At 35.3% G+C, this 17,429-nt stretch overlaps 1 protein-coding gene across 3 annotated transcripts in view; it reads left to right on the top strand.

The window, feature by feature from the left end:
- The window catches only part of PTPRN2 (protein tyrosine phosphatase receptor type N2), a 658,488-nt gene that overhangs the window by 297,306 nt on the left and 343,753 nt on the right, over positions 1–17,429 (top strand). For 2 of the 3 annotated variants that reach the window (XM_069006415.1, XM_069006418.1), the window contains exons 11-12: positions 4,151–4,230; positions 11,724–11,765. In XM_069006415.1, coding sequence (XP_068862516.1) covers positions 4,151–4,230; positions 11,724–11,765 — 122 coding nt within the window. The remainder of the gene's footprint in view (positions 1–4,150; positions 4,231–11,723; positions 11,766–17,429) is intronic. The other variant, XM_069006416.1, reaches the window with a different exon arrangement.

Below are 17,429 nucleotides of genomic sequence, written 5' to 3'. Positions count from 1 at the left end.
GATCATTCATTTGTTGACAGGGAAAATATAAGAAGAATGCTCTTAGTCGTAAAACAATTAACAAAAGAAAATACTTCTATTTTACACAAAGAATATTCTTTGATTCTGTGTGTGTTGTGTTCCCTCCCACCTTCAGATGGGAAATACAAACCCAAGAGGAGGGGATATTATTAAATCAGCAATCAACCTTCAAGTCATTTTGGTATAAACACTGTAATTATTTCATCTCTAGTAAACAGAATAAAAGACAACAGCACATAAGGGTGACAATTTGCAATATGCTTTGAATGTCTTTGTTAAAAAAAACCCCTTACTATGACTGAAGGCAGTATTACTGAAAGTAAAAAAAAAAGGCAAAAGTTGTGACAGCCAACAGGGGGGTAATTAGTTGGTAAAGTTCGAGTAATAAATTTAGCAGGTCATTGCAACAGACACTACATTTTGTGTGGGGAGAAGTCACTATTTATTAGCCTTGAAGCCAGAACTGCTTACCTTTATTAAAAAAACATTGTAGAAAAGTATAAGAAAAAAGTGATAAATGCAATTACATTGTATAGTCTGGATGCTTTCTAAAATTCAAAATCTTCTCTTACTTAAGTGAGTATAAGTTCATTTGTGTCAGAAAAAAACGACTAAAAATTTACCTGAGGGTAATTGTAGTAGCATGCAGCTCAGGGGAGGGATAGACAAAAAATACTAACATTTTTAACCTCAGTCACAGCAGATGTGGGTGAGGTTTCAGCCTGGACATTGTGGTTCCCATGTCTGAGTGTTTTCCCCTGCCCAGCTGGGTAAGTGCTGGCTGGGGTAAGGTGCCAGCCAGGAGTGATGCCTCTGCTTCCCCAGCACCTCCCTTGTCTGTAGGAATGGTTTGTTTGCAATTCATCAGCTTCTAAGCAAATGTGTGCACTTCAGAGAGCCCCTGTGTTTAGAGCAATATGAAGACAATTGCCATTAATGTTAGCCAGGCTTCAGAGGGTCTGACAGCAGAAAGCAGTCTCATCTACTCGACTTGAAGTTCCTGGTTAGGAACTATCAGGGGTGCATTTTATACATCTTGGAACCTTTTCTCAGGCTGGTTGACCTCTTGTTAAAAAGTCTTTAAAAAATATTTTGCAGTCAAATAATTACTGGCTTTGTTTAAATGTTCTCATCCAACACATAATGAACAGTGAGGAATTCCCTAAAGGGCATCTTTTGTTATTGAAATGTTTATTTATTGAGTGCTTTTGCCAGACGCCCCCCATGAGAAAAATCTCATTTTATGAGCTCCTGAAGCAGTCAGTTCCCAAAACATCAAGCAGAAATGCAATTTTGACCAAGTAATCTCAAGGTCTTTTGTTTGCTTTTAAATAAACAGAATGCCAATGTGCAAAAAGTTGTGACAAAAGCTGCTTTATTTTCTGTATTTTGCAAATATTCCTAGTGAAACCATGCTGATGTGGTGCTCAGGTGATTTCTTACATACAAGAATTCAATTGCTACAGTAGAGAAAAACAATATCCCACAAAGCAACAAATGAGTGGGTGTTTTAAATGATTCTGAGATTTATTCCTTCCTGCAAAAGGATGGTGTTAACCCAGTATCATCCCACTTGCAAAAGGAATTTTTTTCCTCACCCTGTTTTTTGTTCTTGTTTTCCCTGAGCAGTGAGGAGAAATGACAGTACTTGTGGCAACACTGGTGTGGGCATGACTCAGATCTTCCCATGTTCCTGGATTATTCAGGTGGAGTCAGTAGAGAATAGTTGGATGGTTGCTGACAGGCTTCACTCCTTGGAAATCCCTGTCTCTCACTACCTGGGCTGGGTCACCAAAATGATCCAGTTTTAATCTATATGATGCCAGGCAGTGCAGGGCTGCAGGGAGTGGGGCAGGGCAGGGCAAGTGGGAGGAAGTGGGGAGTGGCTGAGACATAAAAGTAAAACATTCGGGTAAGGAAAGGAGGGGAGGAAACTTTTTGTCTTTGCTGATGGAGCCAAAGCGTAGCTACATTTGTGGTTGAAATTTTGTGTTGGTTCCAGATTCTCAGCTATAATGGACTATGCAGTGAAGATTTGGGGGATATCTGAAATTGATTTTTCTTTCTCCTCTATCTTGGTCGTGCAAGAGCTGCATACTGGGGTGATGCCCACTTTTATTTAAAGCAGACTGCTAATGGAACTGTAAATATCTGAGCAGCCAGAGAGGAATCAGCCTTTCTCTTAGGCTGGCAACACAGAAAGAAGGACAGTGCAAGATTAGTTAGAGTCAGTGTTTGGTATCCTGAAACAGGTGCATTTTATGGTTGGTCATCTCAGGGTTAGTGACAGAATCGGGGAATAGTCTGGGTTTTTGTAAAGCAGTTATCTCAAATAAAAAGTGCTTTACAGTTGTTGAGTTTTTTAATCTTCAATATTAATACAATGTTGACAAAAGTTTTACAATTGCCTGGCATTATTAAAAGTTTTTCTTGACCGCTAGTGACCAGGCTTTTGAGAGTGTCCTTTAACAATAAAATCTCTGTTTTCTTTTTCTCCCCTTCCCCTAAGAGTACCTAGAGAAAAATGATTGATTAATGGCAGTTGCTGTTAACTCCAGAATAAAATGTGTGCAGTGCCTGCTTTGCTAGTAAAAGATGAAAGGATATTTCTTATTCTTATTCTTACTTTGATTCCCTTTGTAACCTCAAAGCAAAGTCTTACTGTTAATAATAGGTTTTTTCTGCCTGAAATGGAAAAAATTTAAAGGTCTTTTTGTCTAGGATATATGTGATGCAATTAAGCACACTTCATTAAGTGCTCTCCATTCTATGATTGTAAGAGATGAACATGTTACTAAAAGAATAACTTAATACTTCATTTCAAATCCTGCAACAAAATATTTTTTAATTTATTTCTTTTATGCAGCAATTTTTCAGATTTGATTCTCTCCTAAGCCATGGCCATAGGAAGTCAAAAGCTGTTCCATGTGCAGTTCCAGACTGTGCACTTCACCTTTTAAACAGGGTTGTTCTTCATAGTATAAATGCTATGTATAAATAGCATATGTATAAATATGCATAGTATAAATTCTTTTCACTGATAATATGAATTAAAAAAACCTTAGGAAGTTGCATAATACATAATATGTAGGTAAACTTTTATAAAATAGTGCCAGTTTTTGTTCTTCTTGAGACCCTATGCTCTTCTCTGTAAATTCTTGCATTATAATTTATATAGTCTCTTGTTTCCCAGAATTTATTTTTTTTTAAATATATTCACTATATGGTTATGTGTATTTTTCTTTTGTCTTTTGTAGATAAGTATTGACGTATAGTTTTAAGGACAACACACTGGAAATTTCTTCTTTCCTTTCATCAGATGTGCATGTAGGATATTTATTGGGATGGATGGAGAATGAATGCAACATTACTTATACAGATTTGTTTTTCTTTAAAATTGCACAATGATTTTTGTGAAACCCTGAGTACATCACCATTTTACATCTGGCTAATCAGTACCTTCCTCTGTAAATGTCTTACAGATTTTAGTGCCATAGAGGACCATCAGGCTACACCCAGAAAGGTCCCCACAGAGTCAAATAATTTCCCCTCAAAAATTGTTCCAGGAGGTGATTACTTCTGTTGTTAAGTGATAAATACATTGTGGTATCTTTCTGGTCAAAACCATCTATTGGATCAGATATGCCCAGAATCTTTTCTCCACACATATTCTTTTAGAATATGATCAAGATAAATATTCTGAATTTCAGTGTTGTCCCTCTGACTTGCAGTTGTGATAACAGGAACTAACGTTGTGTTGATGTTAGGCATATAAAATGTGAAAATATATGCAATCTTCTTTGGATGCTGAATTCCAGTGATGATCTATGCTGTTCTTGAGTGAATAACAACTTCAGTGTCTCCATTTTGCCAATTTCATAATAAGAATAGTATTTACAGGAGTGTTCTGAAGTTTAGTTAATGTCATTGAAATTCTTTCAGACGGGCAGAAAATACACACAGGAAACCACAAGAGGTATAAAAATGAATGCAAATGTAGCTAATGAAGCAAAAGGAAGAGGGCTAAATGGTGTCTTAATAGGTTCTCTTTAAAAACCTATTTTGATAAGGAATATTATGCCATGTCTCTTGATTATGAATCTTACATTTTTTTAATAATCTCTTTCAGTGTGCTGGGACCAGCTGTGACCTTCCGAGTGCACTCAAACCTCCAAAACATTTCAACTGCAGATGTTGCCAAAGAAGCAGGTAAGTCCTTGTCCTCCTTTCCTAAACTGTGCCCACCCACGTCTGTTTAGCAGTCAGTACCAATGCAGACAGCACAGACTCATCCTGTTCTCCCAGAAGACTGATATTTAAAGGGAGAGACAGTTGAGAGGTGAGTGGCGGATGTAAAATTGCAGTTTAACATCTTTGAGTCCATTAAAACTGTTTGAGACTTCCTTGTTTGTCAAGAAAATTAAATAGAGACTTGTAGTCAAGTTCCAGCATGGTGAAAAACTCTTCAGTGTTGTCAAAAACTCATAAAAACACATTAGTCACTTGTAAAAGAGAATGTAATACTTTCACTGTTCTGATACTTTTTTTTCAGGGAACAAAAATGTTATTACATCTTAGCCTTAATTTCTGGAACAAAAAATGGTAGAAATATGCCTTTGTTGATGTACTGTTTAAACACCAACAATGACAAGTTAATAATCTTGGAAGTAAAGGTTGTATTTCTAGAATTAAGCTGCTTCTGAATAAGTACAATTGTTCTAAAGACTTCTATTGGCTCCTTTTGAGCTTGGCTATTAACTGTATTATGGAGTTGTTGACTGCAAAAAATATTTCTGCAAGGTATCTGGATTGATAACTGATTTGCTTCCAAATTACTCAATAGATAGGCTTTAAAAATCAGAAGTAAATAATTGCAATATTGTTTGACAACAGAAACAAGAAAAGTTCATGTAAATAAACACTGGGAGCTCCAAACTGTCCATTAACTTCTCTTTTTGCTTTACCATGGATGAATTTAACTATAAAAAGAAATGGGGTAGTTAATATGCCAGAACTTTCCTTTGCAGGACCCTTTACACTGGAGAAAGGTGTGGTTAACTGGTGGTTAAAGAGTGGCAAGGGTTTATCATGTCAAAAAGCCCTAGATATGTACTATCAGAACTCAGGGATTACAGTAAATACTGAATTATGTGACTCATTAATTTTTCCTGGGAAAAATTAATATGGCTTTTTTATAACAGTGCCCTCTCCTGTCTTGTAAACTTGTTGAATCTCTCTGAAAGGATCAACAAATGTGATGCTGTTGGTAGAGCCTGCCTGGATTGCCAGAGGCTTTTGACAAGGTCTTCCCAGAAGTTTCTAAGGAAACAAATGGTTTCTTAGAATGTGAAATATGGAACAGAAAAATAGTGAATCACTAATTGATTAGGAGGCAAGAAAGAGAGATTAGGAATAAAGTACTAGTTTTCTAAAAGGGTAAGATCGCAAAAAAGGTGGAAGGATCTCTGCTGGGACTGTAACATTCAACATATTTATAAGTGAATTAGAAAAGAGAGTGAGCAGGATGGTGAGAAATCCTGCTAATACTGAATTATTCACAGTATTAAAGGTGAAAGTTGATCTTAGCAATGTATAAAGCTGAGTGAATGAACTCAAAATGGCAGATGAATTTCATTGTAAATTACTGTAAAAAATTTCATATGGAGAAAAAATAGCTTTGCATACAAATTTGTGGGTCTAAGTAGTAATGTTGTTAGTGTAGTAATAGGTAATTTGATGAAAATGACAGTTCAGTCTCCATTATCAGTTGAACAAGGAAAGTGGTTTTAAGAATTATTTGGAAAGGAGTAGAGAACAGAACAATATCATTTGTTCTTGCATAAATCTATCCATTGTCTGTGTTTAAATACCACATATAGTACTGCTTCTCATACCTCAGAGAGATTGGAAATTCTGGTTGAAGTGGAAAGATTCAGGGAAAGGCAGAAGGCATGACTGTAAGTATGGAATATCTTCTATATAACAAGTGGTGCAGAAAGGCAGGAAACTTTATTTTGGAAAAAAAAATAAAAAAGACAAGTATGGTATGAACTCTAGAGTTGCACAGTGAATGTGGACAGGATTGTATAATTGCTTTTTCAATGCAAGAACAGATGAATCTGGCAGAAGGCAGGTTTAAAATAAATCAGAATGCAGTTTATAGTTTTTCCAGTTGTGGATAATGAGGCTTACATGTGTTCAAAAATTTACACATGAGGAAATTAATGGAATTGACATCCACTGAAATTTAGCAAGACTGTGGAAACGTTGTTAAGAAGTCCAGGAGGTTCCTGATGCACCTTGGCCTGTTCCTGACAAGCTACTCTGAAAACTAAAAATGCTGTGACTCGTTTATTTAAGCAAAATTCAAGATATAACATTATGGTTTTTGTTACCACTGGAATCAAAGTAGTTGTTTTCAACTTCCTTAAATGCTGCTGACAAAGAGGTTCTGGGGACAAAATAATGCCACCCCAGAGAAAGGGCAACAAAGTGGTGAAGGATCTGGAACAGAAACCCTGTGAGGAGTGGCTGAGAGAGCTGGGGGTGTTTATCCTGGAGAAAAGGAAGCTCAGGGGAGATCTTATCACTCCCTACAGCCACCTGAAAGGAGGCTATAGCCAGGTGGGGGTTGAGCTCTTCTCCAAGACAAATGACAGGACAAGGGGAGATGGCCTCAAGCTGTGCTAAAAGAGGTTCAGGTTGAATATTAGGAAAAATGTCACTGAAAAGGTGGTTGAGTACTGGAACAGGCTGCCCAGGGAAGTGAGGGAGTCACTATCCCTGGAAGTGCTCATAAACGAGCAGACGTGGCACTTTGGGATATGGTTCAGTGGGCATGGTGGTATTTAATTAAGGTTGAACTTGATGATCATGGAGGTCTTTTCCAACCATAATGTTTTATGATTCCATGAATTTCTGCAGATTCACCAATTTAAATTCATACTTTATATAGTGATTTAATCTAATGATTAGTACATTAATATCCCAGGCATTTTCTAACTTCCATTTGCTTAGTGAGTTAAGAGTTTCAGGTTTTGATGGCTGCAGAAAGAGGTTTTTATGACTTTTACATAAGCTTCTCGTGGTATTTCAGTGTGGCTATAGTGTTGTCAGAATTAAACCTTGTGTTTGCCCTTTACTAAAGAAAAGAGCTCACAGTTCTACCCGTGCGTCAAATATTTTAAATGTAAAAAGTATCTTATTTTTTCTTTCTAACTCATGAAGTTGCAGGGCTTGTCAATGTACTCACTAATCAGTTCATTTATTTTAAGCGAACTTCTTACTTCCAGATCTCTAAAGCCAAAAATAAATTCCCTTAAAAAATCAACAGCAATATATACTTACATAAGAAGCTTTTTCAGGCTCTAGTTGTAATTAAAAATTTTTAAAGTCAACAGTGTCTTGAAGAAAAGCATTCCAGGTACTTTATTTACCAAGGGAAGCCACAGGAGAATAAATCAATACATACTTCCAAAGTAGGCACAGGTAGGTGCATAATTCCATGCTGTACTGCTATTAGGTAACTTGACATCCCTCCAGGAGCTCGGAAAGCAGATCTTGTTTACAGAAAATGAATAGAACAAATGGACAGAAGAATTTCACAGTCTGTCACATCCTTAGAAATGAAAAGAATTTGGAAATTGAGGTAATCAGATGCCATAATAATTATAGGAATGTAAATTATTCAGATTTGCAAAAAGGAATCTATTTGTGCAGATGTTATGTGCGTGCAAGTCTCACTGATAGCCACAGGAACAGTTTCTGTGCAGCACTTTGGTCTTATTATTCATGTAGCATATATTTCTGTAACCAAAATGGATACACTTCATATTTTCCTTGCACTATTTAAGGTTTAAATATAGGGAACTATATTTAAAGTTTTCCATCCTCCTCTGTGGGGTTCGAAAAATGTGCAGGTTAGAGAAGACATGGGATTATTTAGCAACTATGCAAAGAGGTGAATGACTTAAAATATCCACTAAAAACCAGAGATACGGAACTACAATAATAAAAATGGTTTCCTCTATTGTCTTGGAGTTTGAGGTTCATTCTTCTTGGTGCACACATGACCTTTCTTAAGGCAAAATAAGCTCTCTAAAATCCTTTAGAGACCTTCTTGCTGATAAAACTTTTTTTTTTTTCCAGAAATTCACAGTTCCAATTCTGTGTAAATGTTTTGATTGCTTTTTTTTTTTGTTTCAGTTTCTAGGGATACATAATTATATGGAGAAGCTGACAACAGAGTAATTTAAAATTGTGAATAGCTTGCTTTCTCACATTAACAATACCTTTATTTGTTCTTTGAGACCAGAGCAGGATACCCAACATTTTGCCACTTCACACACTTTGACGTTCAAACGACAGAATACATCTTTCATCAAGTAGCTGTCCTCTAGCCTATTTCTGTTTAATAAGTCAGGTTCAATGCTGCAGTGTAATTTCATCTCAATGTTTTGAAGAAATAAACTTTCTCGAGACATAGGTGACCTGCTCTAGGAGTAATTACAGTTGGCATGACATCATTTAGGCAAACAAATGTTTATTTCTTTTCTCTTCAGTTTAAAGGTCAGGAGAAATCTAGCAGAGAACAATTATCAGTAAGATAACTCTATGTAAAATTGTAATATATCTGGTATAGAAATGAGGAAAGAAGTTGCTTTATATGTAGTCCAGAATCCTACCATTTATGCAAAGACAGTGATAATAAGTCTGAAGTTTTTCTGAAGTTTCCAAGCAAATAATTTTGACATCAGGTGCCTGTAATGGTCATATATATACTGAACACATGAAAAAGAGATGTGGGAGAGAAGTTTTGGGCACAAACACTCAGCACTGCTGAATTGAAATAACAATATTTGCTTGTATGTAGCTGCAACTTCTTAGTGCTAGTCATGCTTACATTTCTTTTTGTATTGTACTGAAGTGCAACATTTTAGGTGTTACAAAAATGGAAGACTTAAAAGCAAAGGGCTGTATGCATAATGTAGGCATGGTAGTGATGGGGATAGGTAGCACAACAAAAGGTAATGCTTAAGCAGATATTAGGAAATTAACAGGTCTTGTGTGCAGGTTCTTGTGTCTAAGATGCCTTGTGATACCACCAGTATGGAAAGTCAGATATTTTGATTTATTTAATGTATATATAAGAACATCAAGAAAAGTTTTCAATTTTTTTTTTTAATTTTCTGTAACTTTTAACTAATCCATTGGTTTCGATGGTTTGGGGGTTTGCTTTTTGTTCGTTAGGGCTTTTTTTTTACTTTTCTGTTGCCCTGTTGGTGAAACTCACATTTTCACTCTGTGCATGAAAGGGACTATTATCCTGACTTAGAGAGTAGGTTGTTGAGTCATATGAACTTGTCTAAAAATCATTTCTCTGCAAGAAATTTAATTCTGAAAAAAAAACCATTGCAAAATTACTTCTGCTGAAACAGAAAAATGCAAAAATAATATATTTTTAGTCAAATTTTACTTTATTATACAATATAACAAGCTAGTTTGAATAAAGACACTGCCTCAGAGTTACTGGAATAGATTTAAAAACATATAGAATTTCTCAGCAGTTTTAAATGACTGAAAATGATTAAATCTATGATCTTACAGATTTTGAGATTGAACATTACAAATTTTGGTCATGTCCCAGCTGAGCTGAAATATCCATGGCAAAAAATATGCAATAGAACTTTTTGACATTGAAAGTGAATATTTTTGTTGAAGTTGACAGCTGTAAACAGACAAAACATCATCCTTAGCTTTTAGCATTAAACAGTCCTTTTGAGATGAAAAGAATACTTCAAACCCCTTAGAGTTAACTTACCTCTGTAGTGTTTTCAGCTGATGTCTTATTGGTTTGGAGTGGTCCTAGATGTCACAGTTCTGCTCTTAATTAGGATGACTAAATGGCTGAACTCTTCATGAGCCTGCATCCAGTTGGTGAAGAAAGTATTTATGCCTTATTCTTCCTCTAATATGTTTCTTTTTTTTTGCTTGGCAGACCTGAACTGTATTTACAGGCATCAAAACTTACTCTTCTAAATATGTGGGATTAGGTATCTAGGTAACTGGTTTAATTTCAAAGGCTCTTAGTTCCCATCACACCCTACAAGCCTTTAGTGACCTTGGATAGTTATCATGATGGAATCCAGAATTTTCTGATAACCATGAAATTTAGCCATGTCAGACAGTGAAACAATCCACATTAAAAAAACACCCACATTAAAAAAATGGTTCCAGGTTTTTCTTTAGCTTGAAAATACTCATGAGGACCCTGCCTTATGCAACCACTGCCGAAATCTGTGAATTGCTCCCATTTCTTAAACGCATTTGGCAAAATCGAGATTTTGACACACATCCAATCTGGGCCCTGCTAAAAGGGGCTGGAGCTCTGACATCAGCATATTTTGATTTTTTTCTAAATTCAGGGCTACAAATATGCATTATAAATGTATATCAAAGTTGTTTATCAGTTAAAGTTGCGATGCTTAAATGCATTTTGGAGCTGTTTGCAGCAATTATTTTAATTACCCTTAGGTATAATTGAAGCATACACTTCAACTTTTAGCAAATAAGATGTAAGTCCAAAATATTGCAAATTATTTACGTGACTGTTTTCTTGTATTCATTCTAGTCATGCAGTGACCTCCTCTTATTGGTCAAAGAGGGTTATCTTTCCAGTATGCAGCATGACAGAAGTACAGTAAAAAGCACATTCATGGAATATCTCTGTAAAAATGCACACCTCTTAATTTCATAATCAGAAATTTGGCAAAACAAGGGACAGAGGGAAAATAATTTACTCATCATCAGAAAGTCAACTGATGAGGATCTGGTTCTCAACTTAAATTCACTGTTCATTTCTAGGAACGCTGCAGAGCTACACTCTTCTCTCTGCCACTAAGTATTGACCTTACCAGCATTGCTGACAGAAACATAATAAGTATTGTTATCCATTATTAGCAAGAAAATTTTTCTAGGAGGTTCTCAGGAGAACAAGAGAGAGAGAACTGTCTTCAGATTTATCTTCATAAAATATAACTTTGGATCTCCATATAATAAAGCTACATATAATATCTGCATGTAAAGAATGTGCAAATGTAGAGAAGGGAGACTGGGAGAAGGAGCCACAGTACAATGAGGAATGAACCATCAACTGCAAGAGTAAGACTGTGAAGTTTTATTTAGTTTTACATTTATTTCGTTAAAAGCATATTTAGAAAAGATATTACTGACGCATGTCTGAAAAACATTAAATTTCCTTGGTTTTACAGAGGAATTTGAACAGAATCTGGGAAATAACATTTAATGAAGTGATTTCACCATACTCTGATTTTCTCTTTCTGGTTATTTCAGTTTGTGATTAAATATTGTCTGTCTTTTGATGCTTTTTCAATCAGTGTTGGTTAATTGTTAAAAGTTCTTTGCATTATACATTTCAATTAAATAAATGTAATCTGGAAGTTTATTATTCTTGGTACTGCTTCTCTTGCTGACGTAATGAAATCTGACAATTTTTGCTAATAACAACATCCACCTTCTTTTTCATGGTGACTGTCAGTGCAGGAGATACACATTCTGTGTCCTCAAAAGGAAGAAACTCCTATTTCTGGACAAAAAAAGTCTTCCTTTTCTCTAAAAAGTTCTTTCAAAATCATTATAAGCAGCCCTGGTTGTCTTGTTGACTTTTGGCATATGCTTTGCAGGTCTTGTGAGAAGTCTCAGCAAGATGAACTCTCTTGCTTCAGGTACCAACCTGTCCATGCTGGCAGAGTGTCTTCGTTCCTTTTCCTACCCCACAACTGTGAGCAATGATGGTTGTTTTGAACATATTCATTGGTCAGTCACTGTCAGATCATAATTCAGCTGTGATGAAGTGAACAGAACAAGTTGAAAGTGTTCAGGTGAATTCCTTCCCTCTAGATTTTTGCAGAACATGCGATTAGATATCTTGCTCTCTGAGAGGGTAACAAAGAATGTGTGTGAATAATTTGAAGTTCATCTTTGAAGAGAACTGACAGCTTCTCTGTCAGAAACTTTGAACAATGTAGCCAGGAGGCTGTGAGGTTCATCTGATTTCATGTGCCATGTCACTGGTTTAAGTAGGGTTACGATTCTTTGGTCTATATTGTGAAAAGTAAGATTTGACAGGTCTTTTTCTGTTCCTACCTCTCTTTAAGTATTTTGGTGCAAATGCTGAATTCTCCTACTCAAGCCTCCTTAGTTCACATTGTCCTTTTTCACCTCCTGAGCCCTCTGTAGTGGATCGATTTCCTTCACGGTATCATCAAATCTATCTGAATTATTTTCCTCAAATCCTTCTGTTGCTGAATAAAGGATGTCATTATGGTTTTGAAGATTATTCAGAAACTGAACTTTCTCTTTCAGTACCAAATGTCTGATACAATGATTAATGAGTTTTCAAGATGGCATTTCTTTCCCACCTTGTTCTTCTGTTGAAAAATAGAACAAGTGAGGAGTGCAACCATTCAGTAAATGCGCCTCAGTCCTGAAGAATAACAAGTACTTTTGGTTATGACTCTTCTCCATGGATTTCCTTCTAATTAAGATATTCATTGCTGTAATTAGTAAGGATTGAATTCATTTTAACATACACCCCTCTCCTCTAAGAATAACTGTGAATTATCTAATTTTAGAGCAAAATATATCTCATCTTTAAAACCACTTTCTGTTTTAACAGAAAATTATAGAACTTCCTTATGTTCAACTTATAAAGTGGTGCCATCTATTCCAACATAAACCCCTAAATCCAGCTGCTTAACTATTGGGAATTGTAAGGCTAGCTAGTAATTTTGTAGTATTGGGGAGGAAAACAAAAAAGAGCTAAGTAGCATTATGTAGTTAATATTCTTTAATTTAAAGCAATGATGGTTTATGTCATTGCATTTTCATGTCTCTTATTTACACCCATTCATAGAAAACTATCAGATTGGTATTAAACTAAAATAAAGAGAAACACACCATTGGTGTAGTGTAGATATTAGAATATTTTGGAATACAACAATTAATACCTGAACCACAGTTATACCAAGGGTTCGATAGAAACGGCAGAATTGAAGCTTAAACTCATTTATTTCTGTTAGGTGTTTTTTCTGAAATCTGTAAGCAGGCCTGTGGAGACTGGTAAAAATAAGTCTTCTATTTAAGTAATTTATATCATGGTTTAGAGGTTAATAGATATTTTAAAGCTGAATTTTTAAAAGAGCCCTCTGGTAATATACCTAAATGCATTTTAATGGTGTGGGTAGAATTCATCTAAATCAGTTGCAGCTGTCTAAATGTTAGGCATTTATTCAAAACCAGTTGCCTAGATTTCCTCTATGTTCAAAGAGAAAAGATCGGTATTATAAACTGACATTTATCAGAGATGGCTAAAAGTTTGGGGGAGAAATCATTGCTAATATCCACAGAATCACTGAGACATTGTTGGTGATAGGACTGCCGTACACAGATCCTGCATGTAAATCCAGGGAGATTGGTGGAAATTGGGATGGTACAGAATTTAGTGCAATGAAAAGCTTCTCCCTGTAATTGCTGCTTGGTAACATACTCAAAAAATTTTTTTTCTATTGATAGATCTCTTAAAATCTTCTGGTGCAAATCCTGATTTCTTCTACATAAGTCTCCTTCATTCACATTGTCCTTTCCTAACATATTCAAAGCTCTTTAAGAATTCAAAATTAATATAAGATAAAGTAAAAATACAAAAATTTAAATTTTGATAAATATTACCATGTGTGATACTATTAAATAACCAAATTCCTGCAGTCAGCTTCTTCACACGTACACAGCTGATAATGCAGGATGAAACTGCCCGGTAGTTGGAGTGCAAAGTGGTTTTATTTTAAGCCAAAGATATCTCCCAATAAATTTTTTGGCTATGGAAGTGAAAAGTCTTTTTCCATTTAAACTTGCTACTTATTTCCATGCACAGATTTTTGAAACTGACCCGTACATTTTATGTGTAGGACAGTTTTCAGCTGGTGCAAATCAACAAATAGCTGCTCTAAAACCCATGGTGCTGAGAATGGGTGACTGAAACAAAACACTTTTATTTTTTGTATAGCAGCAGTACTGGGGCTCCCACTGTGGACATAGTATCAAAAAGTCCCTATACTAAAATATTCGAGAACTAATTTTATTTCTGACTTAAATCAAAGCAAGCAGAGATCCCCATACCCAAGACAATTGCTTAATGTTGTATTTTGCCATATTATTTAGCAAAATTGCTTCTATTTAGCATTTTTATGAGAAACAACACATTTTCCAGGAAAATTGAAATATATATGCAATATGATATATACAACAATCATAATTACAATTCCAGACATCTCTAAATGTTATAGTCCTTTAATAAAGTTTTATGCATTTTTGTGCAGTGTACTTAAGACACTATCTCTATTTACAGCAGATCCTAAGCATATTAAAACAAATTATTTAGGAATGCAACAGAAGAAATCTGGTAATGCAAGTACATAACAGGCAGCTTTTTTGTCAAGAATAGATTGGCTGTGTAATATTTTTTGATGATTATGTAACTTTCTAGGTAAGCATAAAGAAAGGAATTGAAGAAACCCTAATTTAGGTCAGATAGCATTGTAACCTCATCTTTCCCTGGAAAAGAACAGTCAGTACCTTTTTTTTCCACCTATTAGACAGATTGATTATAACTTCTCAAAATGTGGAACAACAAGATTAACCTAACGATTTTAAACTGTGCATGCAAATAAACACTAGGCACCATGTGGAACAGGGATAAGGTAGAACAGATAGTGTTCTATTTTAGTCAGTACAAACAGGAAAATAGTCTTTATCTGATGTAAATATCTATTTTTAATATATGAAATTGGATGATTAGCAGTCTTGTGATTTTAGCTGATAGCTTTCATATCAGCCAAAGAATAAAAATTGTGACTGAGAGCGGTGCTACTTCAGGGGTCTATGAAACATAGTTGTTATTTAAAGCACAAGAAAAAAAACACAGAAAATCAATATACTCATCTTAGAATCAGGCTGTTGTCCCTTTTACCTGGAGAAAAGCAATAACATGAAAAGGCCCTTCTCCAGAAGTGTGGTGTTTTGGTAACAGTGTGTAAGGACAGCTGACCTGAACGTGGGAGCAATTTGTTCTCTTGGTGGAACACGATTTACAGGATCTTGGGAAGGAGGCACAAATGTGACCCTGGATGAAAGGGCAGGTGGAGGGTTTCTGGCTGGAAAAGGCTTAGTTAGGAGGTCCAGGGGATTCACATATCATCCTTCTTGAAAATAGGCACTTGCATGACCTTCTGCTGCTGATAGCTCGTGCAGGGATGTATCTGAGAGGGAAAGTAATGAGCTCCTGATACTGGGACTAGGAATTATTTGAGAGCTTTGGGAGAGTTTTTGAAGATAAGAAAAGTTTGCTGGCAGTGCTCACAAGGGCACACTTGTCAGCAGTGTTCAGACCTGTGTGTTAACATTGCCTTCATTTTAAGCAGTCTTTCTCCTGTGGACTGAAGGCTACTTCAGCAGCTGCTGCTCCTACCTGATACTGTGCACAGTTGTTAGGGAATGTTTGGACTACAAGGTAAGGGACTTGATTTTCATTAATTGTTTGTTTTCTGGACTATCTGTAGCCAAAGAAGGGGTTTTTTCCCCCCTGACCTTTCTGAACTCCACATATCCATTCTGACATGCAAGATAAGATTGAGTCAGATTGCTCACGTTTGATCTTGTTGTTATTTGGAGATGGTGTTTTCCATTGTCTGACAAAAGTTGTTTGCAGGATTTAGAGATTAATAACCATTGTAATAATCTGCAAATACTACAATCTTTCTAGTATTACCTAGTCCTCAGGAAAATGTTAAATCCCTTTGTTATGTTTAAAAAATATTTTCCGTAAATTTGAACCTGCCAGATTAAGAGCAATTGTATGACTTTATGTTGGCCGAAGTCAAAAGATATCCCCATGATTTAATCTAGCCATAGATTTTTCAAGTAGTGCCTGTAAATTCTCTGCACCTCGGTTTTCTTAATTGTAAATCTGAAATATGAACAGGAAAAGGCTTTTTATGAAAAATAATTAAGCCATAATGTGTAAGTTAATTCAGAGGATAGACAGTACCATCACCATAGGATAATTATGCTCATTTTCCCCTGTGCTGCTTCTGCTGCTTTTTAATATTTTTTCCTGGTTGCATCAGTGCAACAAGATCAGGATGACAGCAGTCATAAAACAGTTTTGGTTGAAAGATCCATCTAGTGGGTTATTTAAGCTGTCCCCCAGAATTGTGATGGGATTGGCTGGCGGGAGATCATATAGCAAATATTTGATAGCCTGTTGAAAAAAAAAGACAAAAAAAGACAGATGAGAAAAAAATGTATATGCCAAAATCCAGAGGGTGCCTCTTGGCAAAGTTTTATAGACATTTTAGATCAGTAACAAGAAAAGGTAGGTAGCTACACCCCATTACTCCTTCCTAAACAGCCAGGTAATTACTTTTGGCATTTTGACAAGTGTTTACTGGAGTGAAGGTCAAAGCTGTCAGCAGAGAAGATCTATGCTAATCTGCTCAGCTGGAGAAGACTCAGGTAGCTAATGTTTTGTAATTAGAAGTTGTGGAACCCAGTTTTCACTGTAGTTTTGCACTGAGCATAAGTGAACTAATAATACAGAGTAATTTCATTTATCATAGTTCACAAAATTAGCTAAATGGGTGCTTAGGAGTAAGCATCCAATGTGAAATTGGAGAAATATGGGAAATCTGTGGTATAGACTAAATGTATATTTGTGTGCATATATTTGTATATGTAGTGTTATATATAGACACACAAATGCATCATACATGTTCATTATGTATGTGTTTGTTTGGCTTCACATGTACACAAAGATAAATAATGATAATACTTTTAATTTACATTGAAAAATATTAATGAAAAGAAAAAAGAAAATAAAAGAGAAGAAAAAGAAAAGAGAAAAAAAAAAGAAAAGAGAAGAAAAGAGAAAAGAAAAATAGAAGAAAAGAGAAGGAAAGTAAAAGAAAAGAGAAAAGAAAAAAAGAAAAGAAAAAAGAAAAGAATGCACTTATTGTACTTAATAAAGGTGCAGGAAATTTTAAAAAATTGCTGGAAATTCACATATAAAAATTCAATGCATGCAAAATATTCCCGTTTTTCTTGTGGGAGTTATCACTTCATCCAGCACTACTCTGTGAATGGATTTGTTTAATCCAGAGGGTTTTTAAACTGCTAAAGTACTTTAGCAAGATATGAGAAAATAAGAAAGAAAAAAACTCAAAACAAATAAGTGTATTAATGCAATTATTAAGAGAATGAAGATTTTTATAATATGTGTCATTCTTTTTATAATGTTGTCTTTTCATGGTGCTATATTCATGTTTTTATCAGAC

This window comes from Aphelocoma coerulescens, chromosome 2, assembly GCF_041296385.1.
Source record: "Aphelocoma coerulescens isolate FSJ_1873_10779 chromosome 2, UR_Acoe_1.0, whole genome shotgun sequence".
Classification (NCBI taxonomy): Eukaryota; Metazoa; Chordata; class Aves; order Passeriformes; family Corvidae; genus Aphelocoma; species Aphelocoma coerulescens.
Note: the sequence above shows the minus strand (reverse complement) of the source record. Positions and strands in the feature narration are given on the sequence as shown.